Below are 18,516 nucleotides of genomic sequence, written 5' to 3'. Positions count from 1 at the left end.
TGAAGCTTTGGGTTGAACCCCTAGCACGGGTTGGGGAGGGAGGGGTTTGGCTATAATATCACAAAGATAGCAGGGGGCAGGAGGGAGGGGCAGTAGAAGAACCAGAGACCACAAAGACCAAAGCTTGGAAAAGTATAATTAACAACTGCTTTCTGGGATTAGAGTACTGTACTGTGTAAATAATGTAATAGGGAAATATCAGTAATGAATTTTTTTATTGAAATAACTAAATAAGGTTTCTTTTAATAACTTTTTATAGGAAAAGAAGAAATCAAATGACTAAACATAATTATTTCAGAATTATTTCTAGAAGATAATTTGCATAATTTTATTAGTTAGATTTTCCAGGAAAATAAATTATTCAAGGCATTTTAAGAAAAGCATATTTTTATAGATAAAATAAAACTTATTATAAGGATGAAGGTCAAAAAAGCTGCTGCTAGTATACAGGAAACCAGAAAACAGAGATCACACCACAACTCTGATGATGATTTCAGTTTCCTCAGCAAAAAAGGGAGTTCTTTCCAAGACATTACTGGACATGATGTGTATGAGTAATTCAGACAATCACAACACATTATTCTCTTCTATCTTACAAAACATATAAAAAAAACCTTTCTTTTATGAGAATCTGAAACTGGAATCCTGCTGACAATGGGATCTACAACACATTCCAGGCTTCCTGCTGCAGAAAACAAGGACTGTGATGAATGATCGTTATCTAATATCATTTGTCTTCTACCCTCCACATAAAATATCAGTCAAATATGCAAATAATTCACATGTAAATAAATGGCTATCCTAAGATATTCTGTAAAATGGGACAATGTTCCATCCCATGTCCATGCCTGTCATGCTGAACACTGGTAAAATTAATATTCTAGAATTTGGAAATAATATGTGACATAGTACCCAATTTCTTTTTTTTAAAATTTTTTAATTGATTTTTTAAAAAATAAATGACAGCAGAATGCATTTCAATTATTATTATACATATACAGCACAATTTTTTAAAATGAAAAGAAATAATTGCTTAAAATAAAACATAGGAATATTTGAGAAGAAAAACAGACATGGACAGAAGTACTAAATCAGAAAAAGAGAAAGCCACCAATCTCCTCTACCCAATTATATATTTTCTCACAAATATAGATAAAAAGCCTAACATAAAAGAGACCATAAATGATGAACTATGGGTCTCAAATATAACAAATAGAAAGAAAATGTAATACTATCACAAATAAGCAAGTTTAGAATGTTAATAACATTACTCCTGGAAGTGCCTTCTGTTTTACAACCCTAAATACATTTAACAACTTCAAATGGAAAATTACCTCCAACCTTCTAATGTCAAAATACAACTGTTGCCATTATATAGCAAAATGGAGAATGTAAGCCATAAATGGTTTTATGATTTTTGTTTATTACAGCCTTAGATACTTGCACATTTATGTACATGTATAGTTTATTAAATATTCTACGGACTTGTAAAAAAATACAACTGTCAAATCTAAATTGGTTATAATTGGAATCCTTAATCTCAAATAAAGGACTTTCCCCACACAATTCGAAAGTAACTTTAAGCTACTGGATTTTCTTCCTTTCCTTAGCCTCAGAACATGATTTCCTAAATGAAGATAATATGTTAATCTATGGAAAAAGAGCAAAAGTAGAAGTCTCAAGACTAAGCTCCACCCTTCATTCATCAGTCAATGAATTGAATTCAGTTAATGTAATTATTCAGAAGTCTAAGTTTCAATTCTCATAAAGTTAGATAGGTAAGAGATTTAAATATTGAAAGGGCTCTGAAAACTATGAATTGCTACTTAAATATTACAGAAGTATAAAGCAAAGAAATAAATGATAAATATCTACACCATTCCTAACATTTTCATTGTGTTTAAGTACCACTGTTACATTATCTCCTTTCAGGAAGTTTAATTCTAATGGAGGAAAATATCACAGAATTGAGATTTTTACATCATAGTCTCAAATGTCACCAATAAGGGAGGTATATATTTTAATCTTCCTCTAAACTATAAATTTTCTAAGTGATTGGGGTAATAATGAATAAAATAAAGTAGGCTAAGAACACTAAAAAAAAAAAAATCAAACAAGACACAAATTACCATTTCAAACTTTGGGGGTTTATTATTCCACTTGTAAATTAATCCATATAAACACCCTAGACTTACCTACTGTGCTTTTAATTAAAACAAAGTAAGAAAATGGGAAACTTTTTGTTAACCTTTTTCAGCTGCGATTCCATTTTCAAACATTCCTCCTTCTTCTGCTCCAGAGCAATCTCTAGTGTCTTGAGTCTTGAGTCCTTTTTCAGGCCTGAGGAAGCCAGGGAAGAAGCATGCTCTTTCAGATCCAAGAGTGAAGCCTAAAAGAAGCAAGAAAACCTAGAATAAATATGCAGATTGAAAATTTGAAATTTACTATCATGGTGGCTTGCAGTTTCTTTCCATTTCAAGAACATTCATGAACTATAAAACAATATTAGCTTTAGCTTTCAAGTATTAATTAAAATAAGATGGATTTCTAAGAACAGTGACTTTGAGTTCTAACTATACATACTCTTTCCCACAAAACAAAAGTAGATCAAGCTTTGTGAATATAAGGAGTCAACTTTAATAGCTTCATAAACTTAAAGATAAAACATTTTTTTCCTTCTAAAGGAAATATTCTATTAGGAACTCACTTCCACAAATTTTCCTAAAGGTATTGGAAAGAAAATTCAGAGAGACCCTAAAGCTCTTGCATTATTGTTTTATCACATGTAACGGTTTTAGTTATTTTAGAATATATAAAAATACCATTAACAAGTAAGAAACTAACACAAAACATGATGAAAGAGATAGCAAAACTTAGGGAATAAATAAACCAATTTTATTATGTCTTTGCAAAACTCCTGAAATATCCTTTGAGTCATTCACAAAAAGCCTGCTGTAAGAGTATTAAAATCTTCCATCAAATACTTTTCATATATAAAACATAACAACACATACATACAACAATGCAATAACTAAGCAAACCAAATAATTCCATTTTAGTGATTTTAACTAACCTCTTTCTCTGAGAGGTCGCCTTGCAACAGGCTGACTTTTTCTTTCAAGTCTTTAAGATCTTTTTTGTAGTTATCAATTTCCTCTTGCTTCTCTCGCTCATCTCTGTCCCGCTGTTCCTTTAAGCGTTCAATTGTTCGCTCCTGAAGACAAAACACATCAACACATGAGGAAATTCCTTTCTGTGCTTAATATGACTATAATTCTGCTTTTAGCTGATAAAGTGACACTTCTATCCTCTGTTCAAAAGATTGGTAAATTTTTTAAAAATTCACTTTTTTAAAATTTATCCCTCCTTCCTATATTGTCATAACAAAGCTCCGGCTTTGCTTTTTTTGACTTCCAAGTTTTCTTTTCCTATAATTTCAAATATTCAGATCACCAATATAGTCTCTTGAAATATTCCCATTTAAATTCAATTCCCAAATAACTAAAAATTTCCATACTCACCCATAGGACAATAACTAATATTTCTTATTTATAATTCACACATTGACTACAAGTCAATGGAAATCACAACTCACACATCAAGAAAAGGGAAGGGAAGAGACTATGATATGCTGAGCCTAAAGTATACAGGAGGGTAAAGAAAAGAAAAATTAGTTTAAAATTATGTCTGTCAACAGATGCTCAGGAAGTTACAAAGTTGAGCAATGTTAAGTATATTTCCAAGTGATATTTCTAAGTATATTAAGGGAGGAAGGCTTGATCCTAGCATGTTATCCTGAAGCCTTCTGAGTCCAGGAGACTTAAGGAACAGTGACCCTGCTTCTTTAAAATAATCCAATTAAAATGTTGCATAGAGATTATCCAAACCACCTTCTAAGACATTAACATTGGCCAGCCAGAAGCAACTTAAAATCCCAGCAACTTAGGAGACTGAGCTGGGAGGACTCCAAGTTTGAAGCCAGCCTTAATGAGACCTTATGCAACTTAGTGAGACCCTGTCTCAAAAAATGAAAATGGACTGGGAATGTAGCTCAGTGGTAAGGCACCCCTAAGGTTCAATCCTCAATACCACCCACTGCCCCAAAAATACATTAACACTGGCCAGAATAGGCTAGTTCTTTAGTCAACCATTTACGAAAAATAAGGTTTACTCATAAAGCAGTATAAAATAGGAAGATCCAGACTAGAAAATTAATAAGAACATTATATTAATGAATAAAATCTATGAAAATATTAGGCACCAAAGTGAACAGTAAAGGAGGAAGACTATGTATTGCCTCCTGATATAGTTAATGTCTGGTAATGTCTCACATTCCCACATTCTAGTTGACCATATTAATAAAAAGAAATTTTCTTTTTCTTCAAAAAGCAGCAAATGGGGATCATAAGGCTCATTCTTTAGAAAAATCAGCCAGTGCCCTCTAGCATGGAATCCATCTTGCCTGGGAGCAGGTGCTCAAATTGACAAGAACTAAATGGATTTGCTTTCCCCTTTACACTAAGTATACTGGCAACAGTACAGTAGAGTTCTTTTTCCTTTTGCTAAAAAGGATCTCTTCTGTATTCTATATCCAGTTTTCAGTTAATGAGAAATCAAGAGAAACATGACCGTGAAGTGTCCAGACCCTTCACTTTATCTGCAAGACTCACTTTCTCTGCAAGGGCCTCCTCCAAAGTCGTAAGGGCAGTGTCGGTGTTGGTGGTGTCAGCCTGCAAGGATTTGACTCGTTCTTTCAAGCTGCTCATCTGCTTTTCCTTATCTCTAAGTTGCTCTTGAAGATTTTCAATCTGTATGCATTCACATTAAAGAGAAAAAAAGACATTAAGAAAAATGGAAATAAATACTATAAAAATCATTGAAAGTTAGAAACAGATCAGGGTTGTCTATGTGTGTTCTGTGGAAATCCTTTAATCCTAAAACTTTCAGAATAACGTGCAAAACCTTAAGACTAAAATTTACAGCCAGAACAAAGAAAAAGCATACACATAGATATGGACAGACAGACAGAGATATATACATATATATACAAATCCCTAAAAAAATCAAGAAGGTAGCTGAGAGAAAAGATGCAACACAAGAGATGGAAGGGCAGACAGGTATTGCACAGGAAAGCCACAAGAGTGGGATTAACTTCTAAAATGACACTACAAGTGTCAAGAAGGATTACTTCACAAATAATCAGGAACAGAATATAGAACAGCTAGACAGTAAGAAAGACAAATCAGCTACATAAAGGAAAAACTGTTCTTAAATGCTAGTGTTGTTAGATTTGACATCATCCTTTATCAAAACAACATCTACAGTAAAATTTCTTATTGTAGTCATGCATTCGTTCATACATACATGCATTCACTTACTAAAAAATCTTATTGAGTTCTTTATTGTATGTCAGACACGAGTAACACCAAGAAAAATAAGGAGACCCATTTTTATTATATGGTGACATGGCAAGAGAGTTCCCCGTTAGGTAGCTGAAGCTAAGCAACAGATGAATTTATATGCCTTCTAAGGAGACTTTATGGTAGAAAGCTAGAAATCATTAGAGATTACTAAGCACAGAAATGGCCTGGCTATTTTATTTAGATAATTCTGACGGCTGTGGAGGGGAAATTTAAAGGAACTTAAATACAGCCATGGAAAAGAATAGCAAAATGGATCAGTTCAGCAAAGAGATATGGGAACTAAGAGAATAAGACATATGGAAAATAAGGGATGTATTTGAAAAAAAAAAAAACTGTGGAAATAGCATGCTATCACTAGGGAGATTCGAGTACACAGAAAGAAAAATATTAAGGAAAAAACAAAGAAATTCTAGGGAGAGTACTCACTCTACCACTGAGCTGCAGTCCCAGGCCTACAGAAATATTCCGAATAACTAAAGAAAAATTACAAATAATTCCATTACTCTAAAACTCACAAAGTTAATTCATTTACTCAACACATGTTTCAGTTCCTGCTATCTGCCATACATACTTCCAGGCATTGAAGATACAGAAATAATCAAAACACACCCAAATCCCTGCCTTCACAGAGCTTACATTCTAGTACAAAAAACAAATGAAGAAAGAAATGATGAGAATGAATGAATGAATGAATGAATGAAGTATGTAGTAGAAAAATTAAGCAGGAGAATACTATCAGAGCTAGTACTAGAACTAGTACTTCACATGGCTTTCAGAATGCAACATAACTGTTACCTCCTTTGGGAAGACTTTCTTGCTTTTACCATGAGAATGCCATGATCATTGTTTGTGCTCCATTACATATATACATATGTGTACAACATATACACACAACACACACCCCTATCCTTCCATGTACTATAGCCTGAAGTCCTGACCATATGTAATTATTTTATACATGTCTCTGTGAGTAGACATGTTTCTGCCCCTACAACCTTGTTTTGTACCTTCGTATCTGCCCCATATCAGGACTTAAGTAAAAAAACTGTTCATTAATCAGTAAATAAATATAATGTAAGTCTGGACTTTCATAAACTGTATTCAGGCACATAAACATACACATAAACTCATGCCAAGAAAGAAACTACAAAAGAATCCTGGATCCAATATTCAGATACTTTCTTACATTAATCAATTTAATAAAAGCTCTTTAAGAACCTGTTTCAGGGCTGGGGCTGGGGCTCAGCAGTAGAGCACTCGTCTTGCATGTGTGAAGCCCTGGGTTCAATCCTCAGCACTACATAAATAAAAAAAAATATACAGGTATTGTGTCCACCTACAACAAAGAAACTATTTAAAAAAAAAAAAAAAAAGAACCTGCTTCATTCCACTGGAAAGAAAAAAAAAAAAAGGAGCCACTCTCTGGAGTCAATAAGAATTTCAGAAGCAGGGCAAACAAGCTAAGGAAAGAGATTTAGTAAATTCTAAGAGTTTAAAAGGAATACTCTAAGGCTTGAATTTTCATTCTTCAACAAAGAAGGAATTATACAGGTGAACCACTGAAACACCTGAAATGAGCTCTAGTCTTTTCAGTGCCAAAAAGAGTCCACAGCATACTGTGAAAGGAGAGTTCTCACAAATAAAAAGCATTAGTCTTCTTTTAATTTAATAAACAGAATTTCATGTGGATCAAAACTTAGGTAAAATTACAACCCCTACAGAGAATTTTACCACTCGAAATTTAGTATTCCATATACATTCAGACTACAATGCCCTGGTATTTACATATTTTAAAAGCTGTGCATGTGCAGGTCATTATAGGTGCTATTACAGGCCTTACACAAAGAAAATACATGGTCAAGCTGTTGATTAGTACTTTCTTGTGAAGAAAGGCAGGACAAGAACCATTATTTAAAATGAAATTTCAAGAATAAGCTTAGTTTTACAGACAAGAAAACAGAGTCTTCTTTTATGAGCCCACCTAATATACGAATACCCCTTACACACATGCATATAAAAAAATAATACCCTTCTATCCACTCCATCATCAGCCTCTAGAAAGAAATTAAGAAATTAAAACATTAAAAGTTCTACTTTTATAATTCATATGTAGCTAAACTATTAAAATAACCCATTATTCTTTGCTGGTAAAAATTTCTACTGATATATTTAGGTGCAAAAGGTATCAGGTCAGGTAAAAGATCCACTAGCAAGTTATCCCTAAGCTATTTTCTTTTTCAGTTATCCAGCTGTCTAGACAGATTTGGCTGCTGAATTGGAGGGGAGGAAAAGGAAGGCTATTTTTGGACTCCGATTTACTGCTAAAGGAATAAACATTCCATTGTGAAGGATCTCACAAAATGAAAAAAGAAGAGTGGACACTAAGACTGTTTCCTTTGGGCACATTGCCACCAGTGAGAAGGACCTGAAATAGATACAGATGTGCAAACTACCACGTAAGCACTGAACAAATACAAAAGATGCTGTGTGAGGGGTGTCTATAAAAATACTTATTTTTTCATTTATTCAGCAGCAAGATGGCTAACAATTGAGCCCCACTGAAAGCTCCTGTTATATATGCTCACTTTAGTTGATTCAAGTTCTGCTTTTTTGATCAAGGACCTCTGGGTTATGTGTCACTGACCAGCTTGCATTTGATCACTGACACATTATTATTCTCACTATTCTCTTCTTTTCTACTAACCTAATGTTAACATTATAAAACTGTTTGCCCAAATAGCACCATATCATTTCATTTCAGTATTTATCATACTAGTTATATAAAACATACTGCAGAGACCCTATTCTATATCAAGTTTGATTATCCACAGGATCTGAAATACTGTTATTAAAAAGCTTTGAATATAACAGCCTAGAGAAAAACCAGATCCATTTTGCACATTCTTGAATATAAAAATAAAAGTGATTGTTTGGAATCATGTTTAACAGGGAAAAATATTCAACTGTACTTAAAAAATAAAAAATAAAAAAAGCTCCATTCTGTAGAAGCAGAAACCACAGAATCCCTGTATTACAGTTATAAAACAACAACAACAATAATGGTGGTGGAAAAGAGAAGCTAGTGATGATAACAAGAGCAACCAACACTTAAAAAGAGTGTCTATGTACATATCTTACCTATTTAAGTATGCCAAAAGGACTATGAGACAACAACTAGACAATCTAACTGCAGAATCCTACTCTTAATCATTATGCAATAAGTATGTTTTATGGTGAAAAAAAAAGAAAGAATTTCTCAAAGCATTTTCACATAAACCATTCCATACCATAATGCTTATTTTAAAGCACAGCATATCATTACTACAATAATAGTAGAAATTCACCTCCTCCTGAAGCAAAGAATGAAGGGTAGGGGTAATAAACCATTGCACATGTAAAAGTATTGTTTCCCAGGAGGAACATGTATTCAAGTGCAATACAGTAAAGCTGGTGGGGAGATCTAAAGATACTTGATGCAAGAATATTACCATAATGTTATTAAAATAATCTGTTTTCCCCAACTTTCTAAGAGGAAAGGAAGCAACTGATACAAGAAAGTATGCTTATTGATAGACATGTAGACTAAGGAACACCTGAAAAAGAAATATAATATCCCCTGTCCATGCGTTTGCTTTCTTTTTTTTTTTCAACTTGGGATTAATCAGAGTTTAAAAATATTAAGTAAAAAATTTCCAGAATCAAACAACTCATAATTTTCCAGCTAAATGCCATTCTAAGTACTGTGATAACATCTCATGTTGTGCTGTCTGCCAGGGATGGGTCATGAATCATTTATTTGTCTATCACATCCACTGTACATACACTACCCACCCATTAGTCACTTAGTAGCCAACTCAGTTATAAAATATATTGCTTGGGCATCATGTGTAGTAGCCTAATGCTACATCACAATGCCTATGTTATTTACCTCATTTTATCTTATCACACAGGTGCTGTAACATTTCACATCACAAGAAGATGAATACAATAAGATATTTTGAGAGATCACATTCACATAACTTTTATTACAAGGTCCTATTATAATTCTGTTTTATTATTAATGTTGTTATCTTACTGCCTTACTATTTCTAATTTATAAATTAAATTTTATCATAGGTATATGTGTATATGACAAAGCATAGTATATATAGGGTTTCACATTCAGGCATCCACTGGGAATCTTAGAGCATTAGAGCACCACTGCAGGAAAGGGGAAACTACCTAGAAAGCTTTCCTTCTGTTATTTATTTTTAATATTGAAAATTAATAGACTGTTTACTGTAGAAAATGGTATATTTCAAACCCCATAGACTTTTTTCTACTTTATGAATAATCTGCTGGATATAAAAAGAAATAATTTAGCATGTATTCAATTTCTTCATAAGTAAAATTCTGTACAGATCAAAAGAATTGGCATTTATTCTAGAGAGCAGATCTAACAATGATGAATTCAAAAAGAAATACTTTTATATTAGCTACTTAAGATAAAGACATGTTCTTTAAAATTACCTCTTTTATAATAATATCTATTGAGTTGGAAAGAAATAGAAATAAAATAGTTAATATGTATTGCACAAAGGCTTTCTTCTTCCTAAGCCATTTTATTTTACAAAGAGAAAGAAAAACTGAAGACAGAAGAAGACTAATGGTGAATGCAATGTTACATGCTGAATTCATCAAATCTACATACCAATTCAGCATTGACATGGCTTATTGGCATCTTTTGTTTTGGTTTTTATCAGCATTGCCCAGTTGTCAGGAGCTATCATGTTCAAATGACAGTGATTTATTTCTAGTCAAGTGGAACTGATTACTCTGCCTTTAAGGCCCTAATCACTGAGTAGAAGTGGAAAAGGTTTCCTCTAGGATACAGTTCTAAGGAAAAAAGGAATCCCAAAACACTTGCAATCACCTGGCTCACTTAAGTATCACTTAAAGAAAGGAACTTTAGTGATGATATCTCCACAATCATTTTTAGGTAGCATCAAAGCTCTTATTTACACAAAGCCAGTAATCCAGAAAGGATCTGACCTTTACTTTCTTCATTTACTATCTTTCAGTATCAAAGATAGACAAAGAGGAATTCACAGTAATTAATAGTAAAAGTTTTCCTTCTTAGAATCTAAATTCCCTGCCAGGCACGCCTGTAATCCAAGCATCTCAAGAGGCTGAGGAAGGAGGATCCCAAGTTCAAGGTCAGCCTCACCAATTTAGTAAGACCTTGTCTCAAAATAAGAAATAAAAAGGGATGGAGGTGTAGCTTAATAGTAGAACACCCTGGGTTGTATTCCCCACTGCCACAAAATAAAATTAAAAAGAAAAAAGGATCCAAGTTCCTTCTTTTTTTGTTGGGTGGCTATGTGAGGGGGTTTACTAGGGATTGAACCTAGAGGCTCTTTACCTCTGAGCTATATTCCTAGCCTTTTTTACTGTTTTATTATTTTGAGACAGGGTCTTACTAAAGTGTTCTAGGCCTCCCTTAGTTGCTGAAGCTGTTCTTGAATCTGTGACTCATCCTGTTTCAGTCTCCCTAGGCATGTGCCACCACCCCTAATCCAAATTCCCTTATCTTTGCTCAGTTGTTTTGTCTACCTGCCTAGTCTCTGACAGAATATACTAATAAGGTACAACTATAATTTACCAAAACAAGCAGCTTTTGCCTAGGCTATTTATATTGGCCTCTAAAGTTTTACATGTTTGATCATGTCTTTCCAGTGGTTAGAAAGCACAAGAACAGCAAATCGTGACACATTCTAAGCAAAGTTTTAAACTCATTTGGCTTTTTAAAAGTCTCCATATCAGTACAATAGTATGTTTTTTTTCCCTAAACATACATATCTGTGATAGTTTATAAATTACACACAATAAGAGATTAACAATATAATTTAAAATAAAGTAGAGCAATTATAACAATAAACTGTGAAAAAAATGCCAACATCACTACTCCTATGGGGGCCATTAGTAGGAAAATAAGGGTTATTTGAACATAGAGCATAGGGATACCATAATAATGATCTAAGAGATAGTCAATCTGATAACTGAGATAGATGCTAAGTGACTAGACAGGTAGGATATACAGTGTTGATACACTGAACAAATAGATGATGATTCATGTCCCAGGTAGGGTACAAAGGATAGAGTCAGGTTTCATCATACTGCTCAGAATGATACACAATTTAAAACTCATAAACTCTTTATTCCTGGCATTTTCCATTAAATACATTCATATTTCAGTTAACTGCAGATAACTGAAACTTCAAAAATTAAAAATACACATAAGGGGGGTACTTATCTGATTACAGAAGGGCAGGTATAGCCCTTAGGAAAATATATTCAGAGTGCTATGCTCCAGACAGATGTTAAAAATTGCTTCAAAAGGGAGTAAGTTCCTTAAACATTTTGTTCATGGTATATATAATAGAACTGGAGACCTCTTAAATTAAAACAGTTGCATAACATAAAGCAAAAGCTGGTAAAATCACAGTCACTACCAGTCAAGATCAGCCTGGGAGACAATTATCGAAATAGTTCAGATTCTTCTTTTTATATCTGGTAGGCATACATTAATACTGTATAAACTGGGCATGATAGCGCACGCCTGTAATCCCAGCAGCTTGGGAGGCTAAGACAGAAGGATCGAGTGTTCAAAGCCAACCTCAGCAAAAAGCTAGGCTCTAAGCAACTCAGTGAGACCCTATCTTTAAATAAAATACAAAATAGGGCTGGGGATATGGCTCAGTGGCCGAGTTCCCCTGAGTTCAATTTCCAGTACCAAAAACAAAACAAAACAAAAAACTGGACACACTTTATTGAGCTAACATCACTCCAAAAAAAAAAAAGACACATAAATCCATAATGGCGTAGCAATGATGAGACTGCACACAGGCAGTCTCAATTCACATCATCTAGGTGAATGGCATTCCTTGAAGTTTTCCAGTTTCAAAGGCTACATAGAACAGTTTCAGATGATAACATCTTACTACATTTTAGTGATAAGAGAACCAAGTATTTTTTTAATAATTAAAGCATACCACTAGGCTTAGTTTCAAAAAAATTCATTGTATTATTTGTAAAAAGTAACAAAATTGGAAAAAATTAAACACATAACAATAGGAAGTTGACTAAATTATTCTATTCACTGGATAGACTATTATGCAACCATTAGAGGTCACATTCTTGAGGCTTATTTAAGATATGGAAATATGTTTATTACAAGAAAGGTTACTGAAAAGTATGTCCAATACTATCCCAATTTAAAATAAGGAAAAGGTTATTTGTGCATTTTTTTCCTCTTTGTAACTTTCATGTTTCTTAAATACTTAGACACCCATCATTTTAATGATAATGACAAAAGCAAACATTAATTAAATGCTATCCAAGACATCTTAGGAAAGATTCTTTGATCACAAACACAGAAAAATCTCTAGGAGTTTTTGTAAACAAACCTTTATTTAACCCAAACCTTTCACAGGTTCATATTGTGAGACCTAAGAAATTAGGCTGTCAGATTTGGGGAGTTTTCTGCAGTAGCAAAGACAAAAAAAAAAACAAAGAAATCAAGACTTTCAACTGAATCTACTTGAATATAAGATGTGAAGGACATAGTGATGGAATGCTATACTTATTTAAAATATAAATTCAAGCCAGCACGGTGGAGCACGTCTATAATCCCAGCAGCTCAGGAGGCTTAAGCAGGAAAATGTCAAGTTCAAAAGTGAGGCACTAAGCAACTCAGTAAGAACCTGTCTCTAAATAAAATACAAAATGGGGCTGGGGATGTGGCTCAGTGATCAAGTACCCCTGAGTTCAATCCCCAGTAAAACATTCTCCCCCAAAAAAGAAAATATAAATTCAAGTTCATCTCACTAAATTTTCACTTTCCAGACCTACTTTTTGGCTTGAAAGATACTAACTTGTCCTAATATTCTACCCTAGATTCTGTAAGGGTCCCGCGAAACGTCGGAGAAAGAGACCACCAAGTGACCACTCATGCAATTGGCAGAAGGGGATTTATTGAACCAGCATGCTGGGGCTCCGTGCCCACTCAAGAAGGGAAAGCAGCCCAGAGCCCCGAGCAGGGGCTGAGCACTGCTTAAGTACACTTTTTGGGGAGGGCGGAGGGCTTTGTATACATCACAAATCATCATGAGGCGCGGGAAAATTGAACAACAACTCCTAAACATGATTAGTTCATTCATTGGCGGGAACAGGTCAGGCTGGAGTGATAGGTCATTCCTAAGGAGGGGGTTACATTTAAACTGATTGGTCCAGGCCCTGCAATGCCTACGTGTGACCACACAGAGCCCTTATTAAACAACCAAATAGTCAGGGGAAATATTTACTGGGCAGTTCCAAGCATTGTCTTAACAGCTACAGAAATTTCAGGTTTTGCAGGTAGCATAGAAACCTAGCAATACCTAATCCTTTACATTTTAACTCAGACCTTGCAGCTTAGAAACTTTACAACACCCGGTCTTTTACCCTTTAACTTTTACGCTTTAACTTCAATTTCTTTTACCCTTACAATTCTACACCAAGCTGTATTTCCCAGGAAGCAGACAGCAAGACAGACATTACTATACAAAAGTTTACTGATGGGTGCTCTTGAGATCAATACTAGTAGAAAGCAAAAGAAGAAATGAGGATTGTAAAGAGGAAGAGAGTCAGCTGCCATAAAGTCTTGAAGGATTCAGACAATCCCCCAAGGAGCTATAAAGCTGTGGGTCCAAGTCGGGGTAAGGGGTTCAAGTTCTTGTTCCTCATAAGGAGCAGTCACTGGAAGCTGACAGGAAGGCACAAGCCCTTGAGCAAGACAGGCCTCTTTATCCAAAGCAATCTCTGTGGGGCTGACAACTGAGGGCTTTCTGTCCGCAGCACTTCTAGCATCTAGGGAATAAGTCCCTCAGGCACCAAGGGGATCTAGGTCATTCATCACAGTATCCATTATACTTAAGAACTATACTCTTTGAGGTTAAATTATAGTTGCCATGAAATTATAGTTGCTCTCAACTCCTGTTACAATTTGAACCACATAATTTTTTGGTTTTATAAAACCTAGAGCCCTTGTATCCCACTTGGTGGTTCTACAGGTGGTGGGTGTTTTTAATCAAGAGTTCATGTGTTAACTTTTAAGATGTATGGGATATTTCAGATCTTATAAATGATCTGTATGCATTTTTACATGAAAAGAGCCTATAGCTTTCATCAGATTGTCAAACAAGTAGAAAAATAATTGACCAGCAACTTTCTTTCCAAGTACCCAGTGTTTAAAGTGACCAGCTACTTCTCTTAAAAATTGCTTGCTTAGGTGCTCTATATAAATACTAAATTTGCTGTGAATAAAGGCAGAGTTTGGCCCAGGTGAAATAGACAAAGAAAAGGTTCAAACATTAGTTTCTCAGCCATATGCAACAGATATAAGAAGTCCAAAGAGCAAGCTTATTGAATTTACCAAAATTGTCGCTATAAAATTGGATAATTTTAATCAACTCAAAATGGATCAAAGACCTTGAAATTAGACCAAAAACTATGCAACTCCTGGAAGAAAATGCAGGGTCAACACTCCAGCACATAGGCACAGTCAACTTTCTCAATAGGACCCCTAAAGCTCAGGAAATAATGCCAAGAGTAAACTTTCTACATAGCAAAGGAAACAATTAGAAATGTGAAGAGAGAACCTACAGAATGGAAGAAAATCTTTGCAAGCTACTCTTCTGACAGAGGATTGATGTTTAGCATATATAAAGAGTTCAAAGAACTTTCTACCAAAAAAAAAAAAAAAGAATCAAATAACCCAATTAGCATATGGACAAATGAACTAAACAGACACTTCTCAAAAGAAGAAACACGAGTTGTCAACAAATACATGAAAAATGTTTAACATCATTTTAGCCATTAGGGAAATGCAAAACAAAACCATACTGAGATTTCATATCACACTAGTCAGAATGGCAGAATAGAAATCAGTATGAAGGTTCCTCCAGAGACTAGGCATGAAACCATTATATAACCCTGCTATACCACTCCTCAGTATTTATTCTGAAGAATTAAAGTCAACTTACTACAGTTATAGGCATACCCACATTCATAGCAGCATAATTCACAACAGCCAAACTATGGGACCAGCCTAGGTGTCCATCAACAGATGAATGGATAAAGAAATTGTGGTATATATACACAATGGAATTTTACTCAGTCATAAAGAAAAGTAAAATTATGCCATTTGCAGAAAAATGGATGGAACTAGAGACCATCATGTTAAGCAAAATAAGTCAAACTCAGAAGGTTAAGGGTCATATGTTTTCTCTTATATGTGGAAGCTAGAGAGGAAAAAGGAAAACAAAGGTGGAGGTGGATCTCATTAAAATCAAAGGGAGATCAGTAAAGGAAAGTGGGAGGTGGGGAGGAAGGGAGAAAGTGCTGGGGAATGATATTGGCCAAATTTTATTGTATGCATGTATGAATATGTAACAACAAATTTCATCATTATGTTCAACTATAATGCACCAATAAAAAAGATGGGGGTGCTGGGATTGTGACTCAGTAGCACATGTGAGGCACTGGGTTCAATTGTTAGCATCGCAAACAAAAAATAAGCACATAAAATAAAGGCATGCTGTCCATCTACAATAGCAAAAGATATATATTTTTAATAGGTGGAGGAAAAAATTGGATGATTTTTCTAATCTAAAAACTCCAGGGCAGGGGGGAAAAGAAACAAAGTATAATTAGGAGGAAAAACAATGAGGAAGTCTGGCAGTTACAGAAAGATAAAATAGATAAACAAAATATATGTCTGATGCTTGAAGCTATTTCTGGTTAGGACATCCATACTGGTGTGGCAGAAAGAAGAGCACAAAAGGCCAATTCATCAAAGCTTGATTTAATAACTTCTTCAGGTGGTTAATTACTTCAACTTTACAAGTAAAGTTGACAGGCACCCGGGCACCTATCCAACCAACCGCTCCCACGGATAAGAATTCAATGCACGATAATTCATGCCAAGTTATATGCAGTTTTTAAGCAGAAGAAAAATTTGAGTGTGTTTCAAAAGTTTGATCAAGCACTTTTTTCCAACTCTTTTGTCCCTTTGTAGATATTTATCTATATATTTATTACTGTGACAAGTTTCTGCTACAGGATCGCCTGAGAAGAGAGCTAAGAACAATGTTAGTCATAAGAAGGATCTGTCCCTTCCATGCTGACTTGTTAATTACCACATTTCAAGTTTAAAATGTGTGCTCATTTTAACAGAGGTTACAACAAACTAGAACTTGTAAAACTCTCAGAATACTAATGTGGTGTACTACCAACATAGAAAAAGTATTCAGATAAATGCAAATCATTAAATTACTCACTACTACTTGACAGTTCAAAGAAACTGTTTAATAAAGGTAAAAATTATTTCCATGTTGTAAAAAAGTACTACAATATAAGCCATCGAATAGTTATAATTTATATTACACCTTAGCACTTGAAAATTTCCAAAGGCTATTTTCTCTCAGGTTCATTTCCATTGCCTCCATGACATTGTCAGTAGAAAAGGTTTCTATATTCCACTAGCTGAACGTCACAAAGCTATTTTTTTAAATCTATCTTTATCCCAGGATTGCAAAGTTGGTTTTAACATACAAAGAACAGTACAAAGAACCAGGTAAATAAGATAAAGGACAAAAAACATATGATCTTCTCAACAGGTACAAGAAAGGCATTTTACAAAACCTAATTATCCTTCCATGATAAAAATACTCAAAAATCTAGGAATAGATGGGACCTTCTCAACTTCTTCTCAACTTAAGGACATCTATGAAAAAAACACAGTTAATATCATACTTAATGGTGAAGACTGAAAGGCTTCCCTCAAAGATAAAGACCAAGCAAGGATATTTGTACTCACACCTTTTTTTCATCATCCTATTGGAGATTCTAGTAAGGCTAATTACAGAAGAAAAACAAAATACAGCCAGGTTGGAAAGGAATAAGTACAATAATTTCTATTTGCAAGTGGCATAATTACACATATAGAAAATACTAAAGAATCCACTAACACAATTCGAGCTGATCAGTAAGTTCGGCACAATTATAGAACACAAGATAAAAATACAAGAATGAGTTGTATATCTGTACACCAAACATGAATAATCTGAAAAAGAGGTTAAAAATAATTCCATTTACAATAGCATCATAAAGAATGAAATATTTCAGATTAAATTTAACAAATTACAAAGCTTGTAAACCTGAAACTACAAAACATTAATGAAAGAAATTAAAGACAACACATCCTGTGTTCATCAACTGGAAGATTTGATTTTGTTAAAACGGCAACAATCCCCAAACTGCATCAAAATTCCAATTGCTATTGTTTTTTAATAAGACTGGACACATCATCTTAAAATTCATAGAAATTACAAAGGTTCCTAAGATTCTCAAACAATACTGAAAAGAAACAAAGGTGGAAAGTTACAGCTTCCAATGGCAAAGCTCATACAAAGCGACAGAAACAAAAACACTCTGGTACTGCATTTGGGTAGAATGTGTCTGAAACCTGCTACAACATGGATGGACCTTGAAAACATATTTAAATAAAAGACATCAGACACAAAAGGTTCAGAGTGTATGATTACATTTATATAAATCTTCCAGAACAGGCAAATCCATAGAGACAAAAAGTAGTTTAGTGGCAGCCAGAGGATTTTGACTGCTACTAGCTTTCAGTTTCTTTCTGGGATGATAAAAATGTTCTGGAATTAGATAGTAGCAATGATTGCATAACACTGTAAATAAAATAGAAATCACTGAATTATATATCATTTTAAATGATAAATTATCTGGTATGTGAACTATATCTCAATCGAAAAAAAAAAGTAGTCATCCAATTATCACTTCAGCACTAGCTTAAGGCAGTATCCATCAGTGAAGTATAAAACCAACCCAAGCTTGAGATGTATCCTGTTGCATCTCCCAAACACCACCAAAAAAAAAAAACCCCCCAAAAAAAACAAACAATAAAGGTATTGTGTCCAACTACAACTAAAAAAAATTTTTTTCTTTTTTTTTAATGGATGGCTGTGCCATTCCATGATAAGGACAGGAT

General features: G+C 34.2%; 1 protein-coding gene across 5 annotated transcripts in view; it reads right to left on the bottom strand.

The window, feature by feature from the left end:
- The window catches only part of Erc1 (ELKS/RAB6-interacting/CAST family member 1), a 546,275-nt gene that overhangs the window by 339,019 nt on the left and 188,740 nt on the right, over positions 1-18,516 (bottom strand). For all 5 annotated transcript variants that reach the window (XM_071610305.1, XM_027951274.3, XM_027951275.3 and 2 more), the window contains 3 exons: positions 4,671-4,808; positions 3,074-3,214; positions 2,249-2,389 (listed from right to left, as the gene is read on the bottom strand). In XM_071610305.1, the coding sequence (XP_071466406.1) occupies positions 2,249-2,389; positions 3,074-3,214; positions 4,671-4,808 (420 nt within the window). The remainder of the gene's footprint in view (positions 1-2,248; positions 2,390-3,073; positions 3,215-4,670; positions 4,809-18,516) is intronic.

The sequence above is a fragment of the Marmota flaviventris genome, chromosome 3, assembly GCF_047511675.1.
Source record: "Marmota flaviventris isolate mMarFla1 chromosome 3, mMarFla1.hap1, whole genome shotgun sequence".
In the NCBI taxonomy this organism is placed as follows: Eukaryota; Metazoa; Chordata; class Mammalia; order Rodentia; family Sciuridae; genus Marmota; species Marmota flaviventris.
The sequence above is the reverse complement of the archived record's forward strand: the minus strand, read 5'-3'. Positions and strand labels throughout refer to the sequence as shown.